Source organism: Lipophrys pholis, assembly GCF_963383615.2.
Source record: "Lipophrys pholis genome assembly, chromosome: 10".
NCBI classification, from domain to species: domain Eukaryota; kingdom Metazoa; phylum Chordata; class Actinopteri; order Blenniiformes; family Blenniidae; genus Lipophrys; species Lipophrys pholis.
In genome coordinates, this window is record NC_137640.1 from 2106728 (window position 1) to 2132411 (window position 25684).

Genomic DNA, 25684 nt, shown 5'->3' on the forward strand with positions numbered 1-25684 from the left:
CGGTGTAATCCTGACCCCCACACTTCAGTTAAAGCCGATGCTTGTTATCGTGACGTTACTTTCCCACGTCTCGCACAGCTACAGAATCCAATTCAACTTTATTTATATAGCACATTTAACACGACAGCCAAGGTCGATCGAAGTGCTTCAGTTAAAAATAACAATAAATTAATCTGAGTACAAACATGGTAAAAACAAGGCCACAATATCACAGTGCTCAGTTCGTGGTGAAGCCAGCAGGAACATACGTGTCTCGACACTTAAAGGACTCAAGAGACCGAGTGGTTCTGATGTGGAGATGCAAACGGTACCACAGACGGGCTGCAGCCACTGAAAAGGCCCGGTCACCTCTGTGACCTCAATGGTAGAGTCGGTCGTCCAATAACCGGAGGGTTGGCGGTTCGAATCCCACTTTATCAAAAAGTCATTGTCGTTGTGTCCTTGGGCAAGGCACTTTACCCACATTGCCTCGTATGAATGGTGCATGAATGTTGGTGGTGGTCGGAGGGGCCGTTGGCGCAAAATGGCAGCCACGCCTCTGTCAGCATGCCCCACGGCAGCTGCCCCACGGCATCACTGGTGGGACTGGTATGAATGAATAATGGTCCCTGGACGCACTTTGAGTCAGCTTGAAAAAAGCGCTGTATAAATCCAAGCCATTATTATTATTATTATTATTATTATAAAACAGGGGTCTGAACCTTTAAAAGATCAGACAAATAAGAGAAGGTACCAATCCATTTAATACCTTAAAAACCAATAATAACATTTTAAAAACTATTCTAAAAGAGACAGGAAGCCAGTGGAGTGAAGCTAAAACTGGGTTGATAAGATAAGAGATGTGCTCTGCTTTCTTTTTCCCTGTTAAAAGTCGGGCGGCAGCGTTTTGTACGAGCTGGAGAGACGGAGTGACGTCTGGTCGAGGCCAATGTAGAATGAGTTGCAGTCGTCCAGTCTCGATGTGATGAAATCACGAATGACTCACTCAACGTTGTTGTGAGAGAGATAGGGCTTTACTTTGGCCATCAGCCTCGACTGACAGAAACCAGTTTTTAAAACCACGATCAAGAATCACACCTCCCCAAGAACTACGACGATCACTAACAACGGCGCCTGTAGAGATCACGTGTTAGCTTTGTTGAGCGCCGTCTGACGCCCTGTACTTCCACATGAAATGGGAGGAGCCAGATATAGCGTTCCCCGCTTGGTGAGTCAGTGGAAGTTGAGTCATGTGAAAAAGAGTCTGTTGGAAAAAAAGAATAGAACTTAGATTTTTTTTTCACTGTGTGAAGCTGACTTGTACACAGGGTGTGTTCAGAGAGGAGTGCTGCTGAAGGAACCGTCTGTTATTGGAAGAGAAGCAGGTTGAGGCTGGTGAACAACACGTCTTTCAGAAATCAGCTCGCTGCATCTTGTGCATGTGTAAATGTTAGTCCTGGCTCTGGGTGCTGGTTCACCTCCCAATTCTTGCATACATGTTGTTGTTTTTATTTGAAAAGGGACTGTTTAGCAACCAGGTAGAAAAGTGACGATGCTCATTCAGACAATCAGACCAATTCAGAGAGGAACGCCCCAAAACACGTGCTAGCATAGCGTTTAGCTTTCCACCCACATTGTGATTAAACACATTTAATGGATAACATCACTCACAACAGTTAAGACGGGGGCGGGGGGGGGGGGGGGGGGTCCTTGCCAATATATGTTTTTACTAATAAAAATTGTGAGAATAGAGTAACATCTCTGCAGTTGTGTTCTTGTTGGAAAGTGTAAAAGCTTTTCAACTCTTTCACTGGTCCGACAACATTGTTTTCAAAGTTTCTAGCTCCTCCTTGATTTTCCTCCATTTGAATATTGGATCATAGGAGCTGCATTCAGAATCTGCTGTGTCTGTGTGAGCTGGACTGGCTCCGCCCACACATGCCCATCTTGGGAAGAGGAGGAAGTACTTCCTCTCGTGGTGCCATGTGCCAGAGCAGAGCTGCCTAATTGTGGGAGGAGTCAAAGGGAGGGCCTACCTTGATTGGGATTGGCTAAACCCCCGATGACACTATATAGGGTTTGATTTCTGATTGGCTGGTCAGAGCAACACACTTTTTAAAACCTGAATCAAGCCAGGGACAGAGAGGACAGACTGTCTTCACTTCTGGGACGTCTGTGGCTCCTTTAACATAGTTTATTGACAGAAAGTCTGGTGATCAATTACTCCACTAAATATAATGAGAGAACATGTTTCTATGAACTTTTGATAACCCCAATTGTTTGTTTTTGTTGTTTTGACTCATAAGAAGCTCAAATAGGTAAGACACTTTTCTTCCACTCAGTCAATACATCATCAAAAACACAACATTTCAAATAGAATCGATCCCAACTTAGTGACATGGTCAATGGGAGACAAAGTACAAACACTGAGATGTTTAAACAGTTTGATTTTCCCTTGCGTTACTGTTTACTGTGCATCTCATCACATTAGAAGGTGTGTGTTAATATCCGAGGGTTTTCCCTTCCTTGTAATTTAGCACCTTTGCGCTGTGCCGTCTCGACTCAGGCGGGTCTAATTACCCATTTTGAATTTTTTCTGCAAACACACTTGAACCCTGAACTGCGAACATTGATGAAAGCACTAGAGAGTGATTCCCTCTCGGCCTGGAGGCAGCAGACAGCTCGCTGCCGCTGCCGCTGCCGCTGCCGCTGCCGCTGCCGCTGCCGCTGCCGCCGGCTCAACTCCACAGTTTTTCCCCCGTAAAAATTGCTATCTCACAAAATTGGGGTTTTGTGTCTCTTCTCCTTTATAGAAACTCAGCCGGGCAGATGTTCTTAAACTACACATTTATCTTAAGAAACCATGATTTTACACACATTTCTTTGAAGGTGGTTGTGCAGCTGAATCCTGACCAATCCTAAATTCATAAACGACATAAAATACTGACATTTATGTACCGTATCCAATGTCGGTTTGTGGTATTAGTCTTGGTTTGCTGAGCTTCACCAGCTGCTGCAACTGGTTGTAGTTAGAGAATTGTGATGCAAAGAATTCACATTTTAAGTACATATAAGTTAAGCCAGGCCCTTCTGTTTGCATTTTCTCCCAGTTGGTTTCCTCTGGGGCTCTTCCCTAAATTGCTAATAGGTGTGAATATGAGTGTGTGTGGTCATCTGTCTCTGTGTGTTTTCCCCGTGATGGATGGATGGATGGATGGATGGATGGATGGATGGATGGATGGATGGATGGATGGATGGATGGATGGATGGATGGAAGTCCAGGCTTGATTGGCGTTAACGCGGACTATCAAACCATGTCTCATTTGCACTTGTGATTTGTTATGTATTGTATTTGAAAGAAAGGGTAAAGAAAAGCTTGGCATCCTTCACGTTATATATTATTAGCATCATCTTCATTGTAGTCTGGCATCACACACACATTAATGTGCTCCACCTCAGCTTCTTCAGTTGAGCTCAGCTCTGGTGTTTTTCCAGAATAACCACCCACCACCTGGAAATTTCATCCCATGATTTGCACCAAAGGACTTGTTTTTGTGTGTTACTGAAGAATACGACTTTGATTTCCCCGGCTAACTTTAGCCGGTGAATAAATGATGGTGGAGGGATGACGCTCATCACCATCGGTGCTATGAATGTGTTACTGTAATGTTTGTTTGTGCACCGGAGCAAAGCGCATCACGAGCACCACATCCTCCTCCGCCACCTTCTACTGTACTTCACCGTGCTGCGTCGATCCGTGTGCCGTCATTACATAACTTAACCAACATGGCTTATGGTTTATTCATGAGTCCTATTTTGGCCAAGAGAACTGGGCGTCCTGAATCAGGGGAGAAACTCTCCATCTCTCTCTCTCTCTCTCTCTCTCTCTCTCTCTCTCTGTCTCTCTCTCTCTCTCTCTCTCCCTCTCTCTCTCTCGCCACGGGCCCCCTGAGGGCCAGACAGGAGGGTGGTGAAGAAAAAATAAACAACAGCCAGGGACACGAGGACTGAGATCTTAGAGACATCGGACAGAATGACCACTTCACACATCGGGGGAGACAAAACGATCTTCATCACCTGCCTCTGCCTCTTTCATCACCCTCATCATCTGTTCATTTTCTCCACAGCTTCATCTGCCTTTGGTTTGGTGTGTGAGTGTGTGTGTGTGTGTGTGTGTGTGTGTGTGTGTGTGTGTGTGTGTGTGTGTGTGTGTGTGTGTGTGTGTGTGTGTGTGTGTGTGTGTGTGTGTGTGTGTGTGTGTGTGTGTGTGTGTGTGTGTGTGTGTGTGTGTTCTGTCAGCACCGCCGCTCTGGATGGATACTTACATGCATGTATGTAGACCAGCGTTTGCAAATGATACAACCAATCTGGATCGGACAGGAGCTGCTGAGGGGCTGTGTCATCTGTGTGTCATTGAGAGTGTGTGTGTGTGTGTGTGTGTGTGTGTGTGTGTGTGTGTGTGTGTGTGTGTGTGTGTGTGTGTGTGTGTGTGTGTGTGTGTGTGTGTGTGTGTGTGTGTGTGTGTGTGTGTGTGTGTGTGTGTGTGTGTGTGTGTGTGTGTGAAAAGGGTGAAGGTAGCATGTTACACCAGAGCCCTCTGCTGTCTGAAGCACCAACCACTCCACATCCACTCTTCCTCCCTCCTCCACGTTCGTCCAGCAGCTGGATAATAACTCGCTGTATTTCCAGTCATTTCCATTGCTGGGACGTGTGTTGTCAGACTTCTTCTCTTTTTTTTTTTTTTTCGTCCACCGCTGAGGGCTTAATTTGAGTGGTTAATGACACTTGAACGCAGTATAAGGCTGATTCAGAGATTTTCCACTATAAACCACAGTTTTATGGAATATTATATAAATATTCATTGCTGGAATACGGACGTGTCTACCATCTGCTGAATAGGTTTTATTGCCAGGGAGGAGAAAATCAGCAGTAACCGTTAAAAAAATAAAATAAAACAACACATTAAAAAATATATTTAAAAATCTCAAATGTTTTCCGATGCATCTAGAAAGTGAGCCAAAAAACATTCTGAAGTCTGTAGTCATGTTCTCCCTGTAAGCATCGTACCTCTAACACTACTTGTATTACCTATTTGATCAGTTAACAGGTATACATCATATAATCATTAACTTAAACACTCAGTTTTTTTTTGTTTACAGTAAATATTGTTTTTATGCTTTAGGTGTGCAAACATCACACATGACCCAGTAACAGGACAGCTTCACTTTTCTCAAACAAACAAGATTATTAAAAACTCAATGAAGTGTATTTTAATGTGTGAAAGGAATCTGTGTATTTCCTTTTAGTCTAATAGTCTGAAAAACTGGTTGGTCACGTTTGTGGTCTAAAGCAAAGCACTGCTGTTTTTTATACTCGTTTGTATTGTTTACCTCACGACGATAAGGTTATTGGTGCAGGACTAAACTTGTATACAAATGAGGAAAGATCGAGTGCAGGATGAGTAATAAGGCATTAAAATCTGAGATTGAATGTCAGAATTTCGACAGAGATAAGTTTGCATGGATTAAATAAGTTTGAGCAGCTTGAACAAAATAAAAGGTGAGTTTACTTGACAACGTTTTCAGGTGAAAACAACTTCTGTTGTGAAAATGCAACTTTATGGAAAAAGGCACAGGCTCGTGTAGAAGGTGGAAACGCTGCTGCTCATCACTGCGCACCGCGGCCGTAGTCACTACCATCATTTCTGGACTAAAAGCCGCTACTTTTTTCACACGCTTCAAACCCTGAAACAATGATGTGGCTAATTTATGTTTTTTTTTTAGGGTTTAACGAGCTTCATGCCGCCCGATACAAGGGTGATGCGTTCAGGTGCATCACGTAACTCCGGCCTTCTTTTTAAATTTGGTGAGCGCGGCTTACATTCAGGTGTGCTCAATAGTCAGGAGATGATGCTAGTTCTTCTGGACATGCTCAGTAGGTGGACAATGAGGACAATGTTTGCTTGGTCATTTTATTTTGACAGTCACCGTGATCCCAACTTGTTCAATTTCAATTTCAAATTCAATTTCAACTTCAATTTCAAAGTTTATTTGTCAGATATGCTGCATGTTGCCATGCCGCACAGATGAAATTACAATCCTCCCATCAGTGCAAACTGCAGTGCAAACAACAACAAACAAGAATAAATAAAGTAAAAAATAAAAAATAACAATAGGAATAGGAATAGAAATACTATACAATATATACAACAATCTAAGCAATTGTAAATAATAAAGTTATGAAGGTGAGGTAGTGCGTTGACGTGCGAAAACTGATTCAAGTTGGCAGAGGGTTCAAGTGAGTGGAGGTGATTGTGAGTGCGTGAGTTCGGGGGGGGGGGGGGGGGGGGTAATGTCATGTGATGTGAGGGCGGACTGTGGCAGGAGGCACTAGAATGTCCGTGTTCTCCCTTTGTTACTGTTTAGAGATTTCATTACAAAAACAAACAACAGCACCCACCAGTGGCCTGGCATGCTAACTACATCATTTTCAGCCTTTCTGCTGTTTCCGTCGAAACGGACATCGTTTTGAAAATGTTGTCATGTAAAGGCAAAAGGTTTCGCTTGTTGGGCTGTGGGTCCAACATTTTGTTTGAAATGAAAAACCTTTTGGAGATGCAGTACGGGATCAGAGTTTGAAAAAAACCCAAGTCCAGTAAGAACAGATGAGTTATTTTTATTGTAAATTATTATAACATCATGTGATTATAGTCTCTTTAATCACAGATTGCACAATCGCAAAATATTCTCATGTTTTCTTTCAGATTCAGCAGGTTGTGCTCATTGTGTCACAAGTAGGCAAATGTGTTTATAGGCAAGCTATAAACACATTTTTCCCTCCAGTAGAAGTCGCATGAATTTTCGGCCCCCAATTTTTTTTTTTTTTAAATTGTCACTGCAGCAATTTTGGAATCGGAGAGGGCAGACGTGATGGGATTGCTTTCCTAACTTATGAGAGGATGTGAGATTTTACTCTGTGAACCTCGTCAGGTTAAAGATAGACATGGGTTATTTTTCATTGCCCCTAAAGGACTACTTGTTTCCACAGCCAGCTGCAAAAACATCAACAACAACAAATTTGAATAAAAACAGGAAATACAAACGATATAAAAAGGGAGCAGCTCACACTGGGTTGTTCAAAAGGCCAATAGTGTCAAATTATAAAAGAGCTTGTGAGCCTTTTAGTTGTGCATTTTACTCAGAATATAACTGGAGTGCAGAGATGAGCCAGCGCAGCTCAGACTTCCTTTAAAGACCTCACTTCATAAACTTCATGCAGGTTATTTAAGGTCATTCTTGCTGCAGACTTCCATGATCCCGTCCCGTTGGTTTTCTTTCATTTCCGCTGATTGACCCGTAGCAGAAGACAAAAGACGAAACAAGCTCAACAGAACAAGAATAAACACAAGAGTTGTCCGCGTAGAGATGATCAAGCTTGACGTGAGATATGCTGCAATGATAATAATGATTATGACACGTCCTCCCTCAATACTAAAACACTCCCGTCTGATATGACCAGAAACTGAAGCACAAGGCAGCGTTTTACAGCCGGAGGAAGATTTAAAAAGCTTCCGTCTGATGATGGCAGTGGTGCCAGTGTTGTGCAGGGGATCGAACCACAGGGCCGGCTAACTGCATGATTTTTTCATATTGTCAACAAATTAAAAATGTATGTTGCTTCATGGTCCAGCCAGACAAATGTTAGAGTGACATTTCTGAAGCGTCAGCTCAAGTTTTTGGGGGTTTTTTTTCTTTCTGCCGTTGGAGTGTTCACAGCTCATATTGACTCTCTGATCGATGCGGCGGGAATCTGGATTTGGGGGCTAAAGCCCGGCAGTCGATGCCTTCGTGTTCCGTACTGCCACTGAGGAAACAAACCCTTTCCTGCATATGTCACAATGATCTTCTGTCCTCGTGTGGTTTTGATCAAAGTTCATCTCAAGTTTGTGTGCCGAAGTTTACTGCTCTCCACTTTACCTAACTGGTTCTGGCTGAACGTGGGGAGAAGTATGGAGGCAATGCTTTACATTCAGAGTGAGAACATACAAGTTCCTCACACAGACGCCCACAGGCCACGTCGCTAACCACAACATCTGAAAGGGAAATGTTTATGAAGAAGTGGAGGCCTTCGGGTTTTCAAGTGAGGTCCGTTTACTCGACAATGAAAAGACGGCGTCATCCCAGATAGACGTCTTATTATAATAACTTAATTGTATGTAACATTTCAGTGACTGAGGATGAATAGTGATGTATTTGTACACACAGAAAAGACTATATATATATATATATATAATATAGCGTCTAACTGGGAAGCACCTATGTGGGATGAAACCATGAACACACAACTTTGTGAAAACCAGTCCTCAGATGGATCTTTCTGAAAAATGCTCCAACTGTGTCTCCATGGAAACGAAGACAAAGCAACTTCCTGAAAACGCTCAGGCTCCACATCCATCCAGGCTTGGTGTAGTTGTCACTCCTCTCAAACAGACATTCGCCTTGTTTTCATATTTCTTTAGTATCTTTAATATTCCACCCATTGTTTATATATATATATATATATATATATATATATATATATATATATATATATAGGTTTTTTTCTGCTGCTGGACGAATGCCCACTCATTATTTCCTGATCAAAGAAAACAAAAATCAACAACGAAGTTCAAAGAACAAATAAGGCAGCATCCTCAGCATCATGCGCACCCCAGCAGTTGGGGGAGAAAGGCGGATTAGAACTGATCACTTTTCACTTGCCTCAGTGTTTTGTTTAGTTTTTTTAACGAATATAAACAAAGTTGTTGGGTTTATTTTTCGTAACCTGCAGTTGTTCCTTCCATTGTCTGGGACCTACAGGAGCCGATGGGACTCCACTTTGGAAACTTCACGTCTGAAGTTTTTAAAGAGCACCTTCACAGCGCTCAGCGCGGCAGAGAAAATGCTTTGTGCACTGGCGAAGCAAAGGTTTAATTCTTGTGTCAGAACCAGGATGTTTCCTGGAGGAGCGGCTGCATACCAACAACATCATCCGACCAGAGGGTCTCATGACTCGGGGCTGTTTTGATGTTCAGGCCTGAGGCCAGTTGTCATTATGGAGGTAAAGAGAATCACCAAGTTTACTGTGTGTTTGTGAGGGTGTGTGTTCACCAGATCACATATGTTAAGAAGAAGAGTGTTTGTCTATTGTTAAACATATCCAAAGACCAATTCCAAAGGTTTCATGTTCGTTTTCTTGCCAGGCATTTGTTTTTAATTACAGAAGAAAATTAACAACATGGGGACTCATGGCCCAGTAAATTAACTTGAAAATAATTGAAACAGGTCCTGGCATCAGTTTATACTGACACATTTTTTTATTGTCATTGTTTTGTTTTCATTGAGCTTCTGCAGGGTAATTCAAAGCAGCGCTTGAGCTGTGATGGGGACTGTTTCCATCTCAGTCCTTCTGCAGGTCGTAGGTTGATTGTCGGTCCTTTTATAGCTGAATGGTAAAGGGCCTGTTAAGACATGCACACAAAAGAAAAACCAACCAGTTCTGAAGCAGGTAGAAAAGTTGGGTTGGGTTAAATAAGTTTGAAAGTTTGATCAAGTTTATAAAATTTTTACTATCATTTTAGAAAAATACCAAATAATGAGATAAAGTTGCCTCAAGGACAATTAATTAAAAATTACATTAATCCAAAGATCGATTGAGAGTATATCTTGCATTATCTATCTATCTATATGTGTGCGTGCGTGCGTATATATGAAACCGGCTCCCCAAGTGAAACTTTTTGAAAAATCTTTGTGTGGATGGTGGAAATGCTATTATAGGTCCTACCTGTCCACAGCCCGTAGTAACTCGTAGTTCTGCACATGCTCAGTAGAGACAATCAGAACAAAGTTTCCTCCAGAGTGTCATGACTCCCAGTCAATACTCTCCTGGGACTTGGTACTTTTATTTTGACAGTCACCGTAATAACAATGCAACTTGCTGGTCTGTCCATTAGAATGTCTGTGTCTCAGTGTTAATGTTAATAACGTATTGTTCTCTGCTGCATGGTTGTGTGTGGGTTCATTACTAAAACAACCAACAGCGCCACCTCGTGGCCTGACATGCCAACTACATTGTTTTCAGCGTTTCTGCCATTGCCGTGTAAACAGATCTTTTTTTTGTGAAACGAACGAGGCAGAATTAAATTTCTGTGACGGAGGTTTTACACAAACCACGACAACAGCCGAGTGGTATTTCGGCCCTCGATTTTAACTCAGGCAGTCGGCGCTGATTTTATTAAAATCTAAAAGGTCAGGTCGGGCGACGGTGTGACAGAAGCCTGGTCATGATGGCAAAGGAGGACGAGGAAGAGGAAACACGAGAGGAGATCCTCGCTCCAGTTTGTTCTGTCTTCCACTCCACTCCAACTGTCATCTCCCTTTAACTCGGATTGTCTTTTCCTTTCTGTTATGTCACGGCCTCTTTTCTGCCTTTCTTCTTTCATCATTATCTCTGTCTCTCTCTCTCTCTCTCTCTCTATCGCTGCCCTGCCTAAGAAAGAAACAGTCCAGAAATAAGGTTATAAATAAGAAATCAACAGCATTTTCTGTCCCTCCACATTACAGCCTTTTGATATATGCTACTTACTGCAGTAATATTACTCACCAGCTTCAAATCAATGCCCCCCCAGCCCCCCACCACCACCCCCACCACCACCAACCAGATTGATTTCAGTGGCAGTGACAACAGAGCAAAGTCAACAGTGTGTGCACTTTTTAAGATTTTAGCAAATGACTGGTAGGAGGGGACGGCTGCTCAGGCAGATTAAGAAAGGCCCAACAGACCACCTCGGCAATCAAAGCATGACACGTTTGATTTCCTGTTCCAGTGGAACCTTTAATCTCCTGAACCCTGCTGATGCGTCCTCGTGAGGTCAGATCACCGTGTTCAGACTTCGTTCAGGGTCTTCATATGTTTGAAACGTTTTGTTCAAGGCTTTGGAGGAGGCTTCAGTAAAAAAAAAAAAAGAATATATAAAATATAAATTGAAATGTAAAAAGTACAATGAAAAAGTGTACAATGATCAAAACCACTGTATTTTGTTATTTGCAGTAACACACTGCAACAGTTTCTTTGGGGAAGAAATGAAAATTGGCTTGAATCTTCTGAGTGGACCCAAACCTGTGTAAAGAAAGTGTTGTGTATAAACGCCCCACGCGCCTGAATATTTTAGCTCCCTTTAAATGACAAGCTACATCACATCTCACCTTTCCTTCCCTGTAATTATCTCCCCCCGACCATTAAAACCCCTGAAATACGAGCACATGGCTTGACGCTACTGCTTGCAGTGATCAACATGCGGTCATTTTCTGTGGATAGCTTGAAAATGTCACAGTTAAAATCTTTGCCCTCTGCGCAAAGGCCACAATGACCTCCGTCAGGTCGATAGCGGCACACGGACGATGCAGGCAGTAATGTGGCAGCACTCCGTCAACCTGCGCCGCCTTGATATCACAGCGGCTCTGTGCAGTAAATGTCGGCCATTGTGTGATAATGACATGAGGAGTTGTCCCAGTTTCTCCGGTTTTAGCCGACTGACTGCTTCCAACCTGAGTGTATAACTGCAGATCCCAGAAGGAAAAGGTACACACATTTAGGGAACTGGGTCTGCCGTCATTTTACTCTTTCACATCTTTCCTGTCGGCCCAAAACTCCAATTTCTGCCTGAAACAAATGATCAGAATGAAGCAGCAGGAGCTGGACCATGTTGATCAGTTTACTTCCCCGTGTGGCAGATGACTGGATGAAGGATAACTCTCTTATAAAAGTCTAGTCTTTATCCTTTTGCTCATTGTAGATTATGTTTGTCAATTAAGTATTTAATGTTTGATATTTGGAGTGCAGATTATACAGATGGAACCAGTTTGGTAATTCACTCAACAAAGGATGTTCCTTCATCAGAATTTGAAATCTCATTGGTATTCAGGCACCGCGAACACTTTCTCAGGGTTAAAAGAAGTTGTTTTTTTTTTACTTTGCTTTAAAACAAGTTTATTACTTCAAGTAAACACTGACTTTTGTGTCCTCAGTGAACTTCATTTTCAGTCCAATCGATAGAAGTTTAATCCATCCATCCTGCTCTTCTTCTTTATCCAATTGTGGAAACACGTTGAGTTTCGGTCTTTCGGCACTTCCCTCTTATCATTCGGTACAATAACTTTAACAAAAACTCACTGAATAGTGACTCAGTGAATGATGAAGCTGCTCGCATTCTATCAAAATGTCAACCTTTGGGTTTTTTTCTTTCCTAATCACTTCAAGAGGTTCCTAAATGTCCAACGTGCAGCGTGACTGAGGCTCGAAGAAGAAAAAACAGGCTCCTGCTGTCTGCTCCAACTATCACAAGGTCATATTGGACTTGTGTTGATTTTTAGTCATTCACAGTCGCTGTATGTGAGGTAAAAAGAGAGAATATTCTGAATAAATTAGTTGTAATGCAGCGATACCAGTATCGACATCGAGCAGCACAAGGACCCACAGCACAAGCCTCCAGACTCTGTAATCAATAGTACCTTTCCTCTAAAATCCATTAGAGAAAGGATATTTAGGCAAGAGGTTGCAGGTAAAAGGACCGAGATTCACTGGGCCTCACAATCTGACCCACAGCTGTAGATTAATAAAAAAAACGTGTAGAAAATAGACGGTGTTTCCTCTTTGCCCGGTGAACAGTTGAAGGATTATCGGTCCTCGACCACATGAGCTATTTGGGCTGAAAAGAACTTCTTTTCTTCTCTGTAAGTTCAACAGTTTAAAGGACTCATTTTATGCTAAATGTACTATATAATAGTTTTCCCACCGTAATAATCGTCCCCTTACATGCAATGACCTGGAATAAGAACAATGTTTGCCTCCCGACTGGCATGACTCCCAATCCATGTTCTCCTGGGACCTTGTTTTTCAAACCATTCCTGTGTGGAACCACGGAACTTTTCTCAAACAAAAATTTAAAAACGATGTGATTTCACTGGAAACATTGAGGTGTGAACGGTGGATCACAACTCGTCCAGACGGTCGCAAAACTTTCAGGTTATGGGATTTTATAATTGTTGTTGGCTGATATCTGAATGTTTGGAGCAAGAAATCTAATGTTCATCCCACGTACAGGGATGAAGATCGGGAAGGAAACTACAGAGTGTCTGTTGCACTGTAAACGGGATTATACACGGGGGATTGTTGGTGTGTGTGTGTGTGTGTGTGTGTGTGTGTGTGTGTGTGTGTGTGTGTGTGTGTGTGTGTGTGTGTGTGTGTGTGTGTGTGTGTGTGTGTGTGTGTGTGTGTGTGTGTGTGTGTGTGTGTGTGTGTGTGTGTGTGTTGCTATTCTTCCCTTGAAGTCGTCATCTTTCTTGTGCTTCATTCTTTAATTTTTTCCGTTACAACTGGAACCAAGAGGCGCTTGAGGCTCAGTTGATTTGGTCTTTCCATTCCAACTCATCTCTGTCCAAGTGTCCTTGAGCAAGTCGAACCCAGAGTGGCCCCCAAAAAGCTCTGCGAACACCGTGAGCGTCAGCCGTCGCTGCTGAAATGTCAAAGTTACTGATCATGTAAACCACATTAAGGCTCCAGAGGGTTATATAAAATACAAGAAAAGTCCATTTACCATGTGCATGCGCTTCCCACAAGGATCAATCAAATCAAAAGGTGTTGAAAGTCTCTGGGCAGGGAACTGAACTCCAAGTTACTTCCAACAGACTCATTTTTAGACTGCACAGAGGAAAATGTGGTTTCTGGCTTGTTGTTATAAGAAAACAGTTTTACTTTTTAATTTACATTTTTGATCAGGCAGAAGTAGAAATTGACATTTTTAATGGAGGTTTTTTTTTTGGTTCATATCTCATTTAGGCCTCAGGGATGGTGATAAGTGGACTTATTGTGTTTCTGAATTCTACACAATCGCTCTTATCTATAGAGCTCGGAGTTGTTCATTTCAGCCCTACAGCTTCCCAACTATTATTGACTGAACTTGGTGATGTTTTATCAGGTGAAAATACAAAAAAACACAGCCCAAGGGCCACAGGGTTAATGTGGTGTACTCTGAGAGAGTCTAGATATGACTGCACCACCTGAAAATATCTCAATACTTTTATTTTGTTTTCTTTACCTGAATATATGAATTCAGGATGCCACTGTTTCCTATGCTTTGTATTTTGTGATAACATTCAGTGTCCAAATCCATCAAGAAATCACCCCGGGACATGATGAATCTGTGGAAAAGCTCATCACACTTGAAGACTTTTAGCTGCTCTGCCACAGAGTTATTGTGTAATTCAACACTAAGCAAAACATACATATGGTGTCTCTGTTGGATTGATATGATTCCGTATTTCAGTCGTTGAGGAAAAAATAAATAAATCCAATGGCTCTTTATGCATATTTGTTCTGTTTATGTTTCTGCAGATGACAGCAGAAGCCATTTTCCGCCTGGCCAATGATCCTGTGCTGCCCTTCTACCCCCTGGACATTGCCCTGGACGTGCAAAACAAGCTGAAAGGTAATTCTAATGGGAATATATTACAATGGATTTGATGGTGCACCGTATTGTTGAAGCAGGCTGCTGGCGTGCTGCAACAAACCCGGCTCATAAAATTTCACCTCTGTTATCCTGAGTCTTTGGTAAAACCTAAAGTTCAGGTTGAAGTTGAGGTTTCACCCTGACGTTTGACTACTTAACAAATGTAAAAGTGGATCTTAAGATTTCAACGCCTTTTTTGTTCCCCTGGACGCTGTTTGAAATATAGGATGTAAATACTAATGTATGCTTTAGCAAATGGAACACCAGCCAGTCAGGTCTCAACATTAACCTCCAACCTCCGCTGGTGGGAATCGTGTAACTCTGCCAGTCGTTTTAGCCACAGCGGTCCTTTTTTTTCTTTTTGTATCTTTTACCCAGATATGTAAGAATCCTCTACAACCTTTTCATTGCAAACTCCAAGTTCCTTGTGTGGCAGCTGAGACTTCCTGCTCGCCTTCCCAATGGTTAGTTTTGGACTATTTCCTGATGTTAGTTTAGATCGATGAGATAATTTAAGAAAGATGTGGAAGTTGAACTGTTGTAACTGCAGTATCTACACCTAAAAACACCATGGTCTGGCGCTTTGTGGCTGAGGTACTGTTGTTCATAAATTCCTCACCTTCATTATATTAATAACCATTGTCCATCCTAAATGTTTGCGAATGGACACAGCATGGATAGGAGCCAGATGTTTATACATTGAATCACCTGCAATCAGTAAATAACAGATGTGGCCGTGACTAAAGAGGTAGAACAAGTCATCTCCCAAACCCAGAGCTGAAGGTGTACATGTCCATTCATCAGAGAATCAAGACATTGAACCTGCCATTGATGCCAATAGTGAGCACCTGACATGGCAAATGTAACTATGGAATTATTGTGAAATTGGGGGGGGGGGGGGTAGTTGGGATCCCTACAGGGAGCAACTGTGGTGTGAGAAAATAGGTTTTGATGGCCTGTACCTTGAGGTACTGACTTTAATTTTAAGCTTAGCCGGCCTTACATTGCTTGCTCAGAGTACATCGGTGGGCGTGTGTTACATAAAGTGATTTCCATAATTATCACCCAAAATGTTTGAATTCATTTTGTTTAAAAAAAAAAAAAAAAAGAAGGGGAACATCACTTTAGTCAAGGTCTCTCTACCGCCCTGTGTGAATTTACATAGGTGATTATTCTGGAGCTAGCGTGCTGTTCAGACCTCTAAAGCCTTCTGAGCCAATATCTGCTTATTCTCTCTTGGTCACTGCGCGTGCAAGGACTCCGTCCTGAAATATTCAGATGACCCTTAAAAGACAATGTGGTTTCCAGCATGTGGTATTCTCTTAAAGGGGTCATATCCTGCAGCTGTTCAACTCTTCCTCCTGGTCTGGTTGGTCCAGAAACTTTGCATTCAAAGTTCTTTTGGCCTGAAATCCAGCATTTCCTTGATTTTTCCTCCATTTGAATATTGGATCATAGGAGCTGCATTCAGAATCTGCTGTGTCTGTGTGAGCTGGACTGGCTCCGCCCACACATGCCCATCTTGGGAAGAGGAGGAAGTACTTCCTCTTGTGGTGCCATGTGCCAGAGCAGAGCTGCCTCATTGTGGGAGGAGTCAAAGGGAAAGCCTACCTTGATTGGGATTGGCTAAACCCCCGATGACACTATATAGGGTTTGATTTCTGATTGGCTGGTTGGAGCAACACACTTTTTTAAAACCTGAAACAAGCCAGGGACAGAGAGGACAGACTGTCTTCACTTCTGGGACGTCAGTCCAGGTATGGATATGATTAGTACTGCTGGAGAACCTTTAGAAAGTGAATTTAGCATCGTATGAGCCCTTTAAGTGAGAGTTAAAAGTTAAAATGATTCACACTGTTGATTTCATTCTGCCTCAAGGTAAACCCAAACATGCTTGAGTCGCCAAGCCAAAATAGGAATAAAATCTATAGAATTCATACGGTATGAAATGGCTTCTTTGAGCGCCACATAAACCATGAAGCCCCCTGCATCGATCATTTATCCGCTACAATCTGAAATTGAAAGCGAGGGAGCTGGAAAAATACCGTTCTCCGTTGCACACGCTGTGACTTTAAGTCTCATCATCCCGCGAGCCAATCGCTCAGCAGCTCAGGTTCACTGGCTCTGTCCAAGCGTGTAGCAGTCGTCCCATTAGCGCCTAGATTGAGTGGTTATGCTTGCTCATCTGAGTCTAATGGACATATTATAGAATGAGAGTGAGAGATGACTGATTGATACACCTGCCCGTCGGCCTCCTTTCCCCCCGATTGTACCGACGTGTCTGGTCTGGACTCGGTTCATTCCGGAGCCACTTCACTGACACCAGACTTCAATATTTCCAGCAACGTTTTGCTGAAGGACTCCTCTACGAGTGAGCATCATTTCATCGCTGCTGGCTGATGTGTCATCCTTCTAACAAAACACAATTGAAGAAGCAGAGTTACAACCATTCATACTGAATATGATTAATGCCGATTTACTCTGTGTTTCCATTGGATCTACAGTCTGATTATTTGCACGACTGATTCACAATATGAAGATAAGAGTGTTTTATCATTCATGGTCACTACTCTCTTCAATTTCTTAGCCCACTGGTTTCTACTGCCTGCAGGCCCGACGAAGAAATGCTGATATTCACAGCCACTGCATCTCTTTCAAGCCTTCAGCATTATAAAACCGTGGGCCCAGTTTAATCCACAGGCCAGGAGTACGAAGGCTCACTGCCTCTGATCAGCATTCTGTCCTCTTCTTTAGACCAGTGGTGTCAAACACATTTCATCTCAGGGGCCACATGCAGCCCAATGTCATCTTGGGTGGACTGGACTGGTAAAATAGAAACATGATATCCTGTAAATTTAAACTCTTAAAGTTTTGTTTTGTTGTGAGTATACATGAGGAAAATGTCTATATTTTCACAAAACCAAACAATTACCACATAAAATGACTCAATATAAAGACAAATGTAATGCTACCTTCTGGTGCAAAGTACAGTGAAATGTCAAAATAAAACTTTCGCTGTTTCATAATGCATATTTTTACAAACTCGCCCTGAGGCTCGTTCACGAGTAACTAAGTAGATATCTTCATGGCAGCATCGAATCTCTGTTCACACGAGCCAAAACCATCGTTTCACTCCCGTCGTTCTTAAAAAAAACATTCTGTCCATACATCGCTATGAACACGGCTCAAAACACTGGAGGACATATGCCAGGCCTGTAGGTGGCGCTCTAACTGATACAGAAATTTATCTATTTATTGGTTTATGTATGTATTTTATCAATGTTTTCCAAAAACTACCCACCCAAATTGCATGAAATCTTCAGGAATGATTTGTTATCATCCAAGGATCAAGCCATTCGCTTTTTGGACGTTAACAGCAAACTGTTTCCAAATAAATCCCCCAAACCTGCGCACCCAAAAAAGGGATGACTTGTCTTTGTCCAAGGAGGGTCCCATTTAATATTGAGAGCGATTGGGTCAAAGGTCAAGGTCCAGGCAACAACAGGTTTGCACTTGAATTCATGTTGTGATATGGGGTGAGTCAGATGGTGGGTGAGCACGCTCAGCACTGCAAACATGTTGGAAGTGTGTGTTCATACACCTTTAACTCGATCGTCCCGGGAACGTTTTGCTCTGGCCTGCATAACGTGTAAAGAAAACACAGTTCGTCTATGATAATCGCCGGCCTTGATATCTGGAGAGTCGGTGGTGGCGGCAGTAAAATGGAGTGCAGCTGGACAATCCAGTGGAAGTTGTATTTAACCTCCCTCAAACGGTCTCTTGTTTTCTGAAATAGTATTGATCTGGGTATATTTCAGAAGAGCGCGTCAACAAGACAATTCAATTCAATTTTAGTTCTGTAGCGCGAATAAACAAGGCCGTCACTTCAAGTCACTTCTTCAGAGAAAAACTCAACAATTCCATCTGAGCCAGCAGCGGAGACGGTGGAAAGGAAAGAAATAGACTTTTTCTATTTACACAAAAGGCGTATTTCTCTCAGAAATTGTCCACAAATGTGTCTGAATACGTGTTGGTGAGCCTGAGACACATCTGTGCAATAAGCCGCTGTCTAATCAGCATCTCGGTCTGCCTCCTGTGAGCTGGATGAAATATATGCTCACTAACACACAATTAGATAAATCCGTGTACCATATTTGACAGAAATAGGCCCTTTTGTGAACATAGAAAATGTCTTAGATCTTTGAGTTCAGCCCATGAAAAATGGGAGCAAAAACAAAGGTGACGGTTTTATATTTTTTACCTTCGCCAACGACCGTTGAGTGATGATGGAAGCAGTGGGGGATCATATAACCTTGTAATCCCTTGGTTTCCATGGTGACAAATGTGCCGTGGGCGAAAGTGTGCGCTCTATCGAGTGTCTGTTCTGGTTGTTATCGAATAAGATTTTAGATGATATTGGGAATTTGTTGTGTTGTGTTGTTCACCATCATGACAGCCATACGTAGTGCAAATCCCAAAATAATAATATTGAAAACATTTAGATTAACTTTTTTTTTTACATTGGTTGTATTTCTTTTGTATTTGATGGACAAGCAGCAGTTTAACCAGATGTTTTCGCTGGACCAAGATAAAGAGGATATATTTCTCCATTATAGTGCTGCAGCCGCTCGACCAGTTCACCTTCCATACTGTGTTTTGGATGGAGGGAGAGGAGCAGCGCCGCCTCGCTGAACAAGCACAAGACGAACAGGAGTGTTGTCTCCAGAGAGGAATAAGTCAAAAGATCCAATCGTTGTTGGGTTTTTCTTTGTACTGAGGTCACTTTAAATAGGTTTCCTTTAAATCACATTTCCCTCATAATACCCAGCTGGACAGTATTCAGCCTCCCGGTGTCATTTTCCTTATGCTTACATTTAGTTTTACTGTCCTCATCAACGGGGTGTAATCGCACCGCGGCAGCTTGCGACAGGTACCTCGCTCTTTAATGTGGTTATTAAATTGGTATTAAATTTAATTCCAGGTGGCATTATAAATGTCTGGAAAACTTATAAATTGGACTTTGTTGAACATGGAGATGTTTGCGATGCAGTTGTGTTGTTGTGCGTTGTTGTTTTGTTATTTTTTTTAATGTGCAACCAGGAAGCAGGTGGCAAATGGCTTTTATCTCGACTGGTTAAAAATACAGAGGTAACAGATGGAGAACAAGATGAGGAGGAGGAGGAGGAGGAGGAAGAGGACGGTGAAATGAATAGTTTTGAATGTGTGTGGTTACGCAGAGTGTGTGGTGTGATGAATAATTCCCGCCGCAGGTTCGGGGTTGTGTGTGGGAAGGTTAATGGTTGCAGACTAAAAGCTGCATCACAAGCAGGATTTGAAGGTTTTCTAATTTGATCTGAGAGAGAAAGAGATTTTATTTTATTTTTTCTGAAACGTTTTGGGTCTATAATGTGAGATAAGCGGTAAACGACACTCTCCCTCATGGAGCAGACGCCATGACTAAGATCGACGTTTGTTTGAATCTCTAGTCCAGATATAAACTGGTTTTATATATATATATATATATATATATATATATATATATATATATATATACGTCTGCTCTGGACTCTATTGCAGTGTATTATTGTGGTTTTTGACAAGTGTAATTCTGATCTTCACACATATTCAGGTGGGATTTTTCAATTCCTTCCTTCTCGGAGAAAAGCTCAGTGTGCAGCCAGGTGGAAATGAAAGAGTAAGGTGTGAAAGCCAATCTAATGTGCAAGAAGATCGTCGTGCAAAGTTGTGAGTGGCTTTCAAGGTGTACTAATGCTCTTCCAGTCTGAGTATATATATTTACTGGTCACAACATTAGGGACAAGCTGGTGCAGCAAGTGAACTGACTGACTGATTCTTTATGTCCTGGGACTATCACTCACAAGCATCTGTACGATTTCCAGAGGAAGGACGGCCAGGTGCCTCATCGCCTGCAGAAATCAGACTAAATATACTCCAGACAACAGGAAGTCTAAGAAACCAGAATCGCATCATCTCTTCTGAACAATTTGAACACAAGCAGCTGTGAACTGAGAACGTACAAACAAAACTCAAACCTCATTGAGCTCCCAATTACCAACTGCTGCTTGCTCTACATGAGTATCGTCGCTGACCATGACAATGTATTGTCTCCTTAATGGAATCTGCGTTCTGTGACCAGGTAGCTTCACTGGAATGGCCTCCTCACTCACCACATCCACGACAGCAGGTCAGTAGAAAGATGGAATCGCCTCGGGAAGCTTTCTAATATCTTGTTTTATCCACGGCAACAAGAATGAAGGGAGCTCTGACACTAAGGCCGCCGTTACACGACAGCGTTTCAAGGGAAAAATGCGTCGTTTTTACTTTTTACATTTTGATAGCGATGTGGTTTCCATGTTGGACCACTAGTGGGTGCTGTTGGGGTTTTCTTTACAATGAAACCACACACGCATGCAGCGGAGAACAATGAGCTCTAAACATGAACAATGAAAACACGGACATTCTAGTGGAACGACCACCAAGTTGGATTGTTATTACTGTGACTGTCAAAATAATACTACCAAGTTGTATTGTTATTACTGTGACTGTCAAAATAATACTACCAAGTTGTATTGTTATTATGAAGACTGTCAAAGTAAAACCACCAAGTTGTATTGTTATTATGAAGACTGTCAAAGTAAAACTACCAAGTTGAATTGTTATTACTGTGACTGTCAAAATAAAACTACCAAGTTGGAATGTTATTATGAAGACTGTCAAAATAAAACTACCAAGTTGGATTGTTATTATGAAGACTGTCAAAATAAAACTACCAAGTTGGATTGTTATTACTGTGACTGTCAAAGTAAAACTACCAAGTTGTATTGTTATTACTGTGACTGTCAAAATAATACTACCAAGTTGTATTGTTATTATGAAGACTGTCAAAGTAAAACTACCAAGTTGGATTGTTATTACTGTGACTGTCAAAATAAAACTACCAAGTTGGAATGTTATTATGAAGACTGTCAAAATAAAACTACCAAGTTGGATTGTTATTACTGTGACTGTCAAAGTAAAACTACCAAGTTGTATTGTTATTACTGTGACTGTCAAAATAATACTACCAAGTTGTATTGTTATTATGAAGACTGTCAAAGTAAAACTACCAAGTTGGATTGTTATTACTGTGACTGTCAAAATAAAACTACCAAGTTGGAATGTTATTATGAAGACTGTCAAAATAAAACTACCAAGTTGGATTGTTATTACGATGACTGTCAAAATAAAAGTACCAAGTCCCAGGAGGATATGGCCTGGGAGTCATGACAACATGAAGGAAACTTTGCTCTGATTGTCCAGCTACTGAGCATGTGCAGAAGTACGAGTTACTCCAGCCGTGGAGATGGAGCGTTTTCAGAAAGTTGCATTTTCCCATTTCCAAAGGAACGAAGTGTTTTCAAAAAGTTCCACCTTGGGAGCAGAGCGTTGCCTGTTCTGTGACCCTCAAAGCTCTGAAAGTTCACATTTTCCCTGGTTCTTATGTAAACAGGCCCTAAGAGGAGACGTCATGGCCGATGGTCCCTGTGTCCTAGAATTCAGGTTCAACCGGCTCTTTTGAATTATGAAAACTTCCTCATGTTACTTTTTTCTTCTTTTTTGTTGTTACTACTTCTTTGACTTTGTCATGGTCTTTTACCATCATTATTTTAGTGTGTACTTTACATCAGTGGGATTACACCTGAGTCTCCAGAGTAGCGCCGTCCACCCTCAGAAAGGTACCAAAGCACTGCGAGGCGACGCCAACATGCCGCCCTGATTTCCACTGTAGAAGAATAAATGAAAACCTCAACATCCCCAGCTGTCAACATCTGGAGATGTTCTCCGGTGTTCTGAAGAGATGTTTGCCAAATCCTACCTTTTTTTTTTTTTTTCTTTTTAACTCACTTTTTAAAAAGATGTTTGCATCTCCTCCCTCTGCCGCCGCATGAGAACAAATCCCAACTGTATCCCCAAATGGAACACACACACACACACACACACACACACACACACACACACACACACACACACACACACACCGGTGTGTCAGGAGATGTGATGATTTACAACAATCAAACAATATTTCATGAGTCCCAGATGGCTGCCACGAGCCGGAGTCCTTTAAATTTGTAGGAGAGAAGAGTCCTTGTTGTCTATTTTGGTCCCTTCCTGTCTTCTTGCTCTGTTCCCCGCTGACGGCGACACGCTCAGATCTGGAAAAGACACAAACGCACACCGGCGCCACAGTCTACTGATTAATATCGTGGAAATTATTGCTTCTTGTTTGTTCGTTTGTTGGTTTTAGTTTACCCGGGAATCAAAAATGTCAAATGTTCCCTGGAAAGTCTGAATGTTTCTGTGCTTGATTGTTAAACTGAAAACAGCAACAGAAAACCAGGCGCAGTGTGTGCGTGCGTGCGTGCGTGCGTGCGTGCGTGCGTGCGTGCGTGCGTGCGTGCGTGCGTGCGTGCGTGTGTGTCTGTGTGTGTGTGCGTGCGTGCGTGCGTGCGTGTGTGTCTGTGTGTGTGTGCGTGCGTGCGTGCGTGCGTGCGTGCGTGCGTGCGTGCGTGTGTGTCTGTGTGTGTGTGCGTGCGTGCGTGCGTGCGTGCGTGCGTGTGTGTCTGTGTGTGTGTGCGTGCGTGCGTGCGTGTGTGTGTCTGTGTGTGTGTGTGTGTGTGTGTGTGTGTGACCTTGTTGTTCCTGTTGTGTGTTTGGTGAATAAAGCCAGAAGCACTTTGCTCTTCTCTCTTTGATTCTGAAGCTTCTACTTCTCATTTCTAAACATGTTTACTCTTCAGTCCTCCAAACACACGCAGGACAATGTCTGGACGATGTCCAAGGTTTGTTTACTGCTGAAAGTACATCGATACCTTTGTATTTGGATCATTGCCTCATGACATTGAAATTGTATATTTGAATTCAATGATTTTGAAGATGTAACCTCGTGAAATTATCCATCGAACAACGGCGAAGGGTCTTTGTGAAACCTGCTTCGTCTCATCTTGCTGAATTGTGCCCCGCTGTTGAGCAGAGATGTTTGTTGAGGATGTTTGTGAATCTGTAGAGAAAAGTGTGACTGAGTGAAGGACGGTCCTCCATTGTTGGATTATGTGGCTCTTCAGAGACACTTTGAGCTCGTGACTCCAGGTTCTGGTAGAAACCGCCGCCTTTATGAGGGGGTGTAGCGCCGCAATATGTAATAACCGTGTAATAATGTAATGAATGTTCAAACCATTATGTAATAACACCGCATTTTGTAATAACTTGTTACAGGTTGCAACAATTAGTACAAAATGCAGGTGTGTAGAGCCGCATTGTGTAATAATAGTGCAATATGTAACAATGTAATAAATGGGAGTTTTAGTGTTTTTATGCTTCATATCATATATAATAATTACATAATATAATGCAGACTGCATGTTGTTTATGTTTTGCAAAATGTCAGTTCACCCATAATGTTAGTGTCAGTGATAATTAATTAGTGAAGCTTTAGTTTCCAGCTTGTGAAAAACATTCTCATTATAATGATTACAGTTACTTTGATTTAGGCCTGATCAATAAAACATCCTACTAGTTTTTTGTTTTTAAATAAATCCTAATTAAGCTGGAAAGCTTCATGTTATTCTGATGGCTTTTCTCATAAGGGGATACATTTTTATGATTTATTACATAACGCACCAAATGATTCTATTTTCTTAAAAGGATTTTGTCATAACTGTTGCAACCTGTAACAAGTTATTACAAAATGCAGTGTTATTACATATTGAGTTGAAAATGTATTACATTATTACATATTGCTCTGTTATTACATGACACATGAAGTTTTTTCCACACAGACGTACTCAGATTACCTGGCGACTCCTTTTGCTCTGACCTTCAAACCTCCTTTATTCTGCTGATTTGTACATTTTGTCTCAGTACTTTCTCAGTTGCACCCGTTCAAACTAGTAAACATCACCATCAATTGTAATATCACTTTTTTTTGTTTGTTTCTTGTTTTTTTTGTTTTTTTAATTGTTTACAATTTTTTTTCTTCCAAAATGAATGACTGTTCTTTAAATAATGTGGACGGGCCCAACAGTGGCCGACTCGCGAATAAAACTCGGTCTTAAAGGTGACAAAGCGCCGTTATGTGAGGCTGACGGCCTTTTGTGAAACAGTCAGCTGCTCTGAACTTGTAAACAATGGAGCGTTTGCATTTTAATGAGACCATATTTTTATGTGGCTTTAATATTTTCACGAGCTTTTTGCCCGTCTTGGGATGCTAATTGCAGTCTCCTGCATGAAAGTCAAATGGTTTATAGATTATTTATCTGTTGGGGACATATGTTGGTGGTAAACAGCAAGTTTCTTTCATTGCTCAATTTATTTCACCTAAAAAAAAAAAATGAATGAAGTCATTGATTCACATCTTTTCCATTTAAATATAAGGAACATAACAAAATGTTTATTTAATATTCTCACAATCAAGGATTGACCCGCCCCCATCAAGAACACAACTGCAGAGACGTTTCACTATTTTTGTAATATTATTGAGCTAAAGATATATTGTCAGGAAGCCCCGCCCCTTTTTAAATCAATCAATCAATAAAATACGTTATTTGTCCCAGAGGGGCAATTAAAAGGTCACATAGAGCAGGCAGTGCAGATAGATAGATCGTCTGTATCAACAGACTACGACTACATCACTGGGTAAATAAATCCCAATAAGAGTAAAAATCTGATAATAAAACTGTGAGTCATATATAAATACAACAAAGCATGAAGGCCAATGATGCGTTTTAACTTGAAATGTTCTCGCCTAATCACGGTCTTAAAGGTCCAACCCAATAACATACACAAAAGTAGAGCTCATCACAACAAGGCACCCTATAATCTGCTTCCGCTTTGCTTTTTCAAAGTAAAAGCTTCAGAAAGTTAGCGGAGTATATAGTCTCCTACTTTACCAGCGTTTGTGTTCCAATATAGTTGGTGAAGACTTTGATCAAAGACCATGAGTGGCTCTTAATGGGCGCAACGTTTTCCATTTTTTAAGACTAGTTAACTGATCGAAATGAAAATGTTTGTTCAGTCACCAGAGAGATCGGCTTACCAGCAACATCCCTAATCATTGAGCATGAAAAGTGAAGGTAACAGCTTTCATCCCTTTAGTGCTCTAAT

The 25684-nt window shown here is 41.7% G+C and overlaps 1 protein-coding gene across 2 annotated transcripts in view; it reads left to right on the top strand.

The window, feature by feature from the left end:
• The window catches only part of naaladl2 (N-acetylated alpha-linked acidic dipeptidase like 2), a 376461-nt gene that overhangs the window by 338486 nt on the left and 12291 nt on the right, over positions 1-25684 (top strand). For both annotated transcript variants that reach the window (XM_080474206.1, XM_080474205.1), the window contains one exon: positions 14410-14503. In XM_080474206.1, the coding sequence (XP_080330332.1) occupies positions 14410-14503 (94 nt within the window). The remainder of the gene's footprint in view (positions 1-14409; positions 14504-25684) is intronic.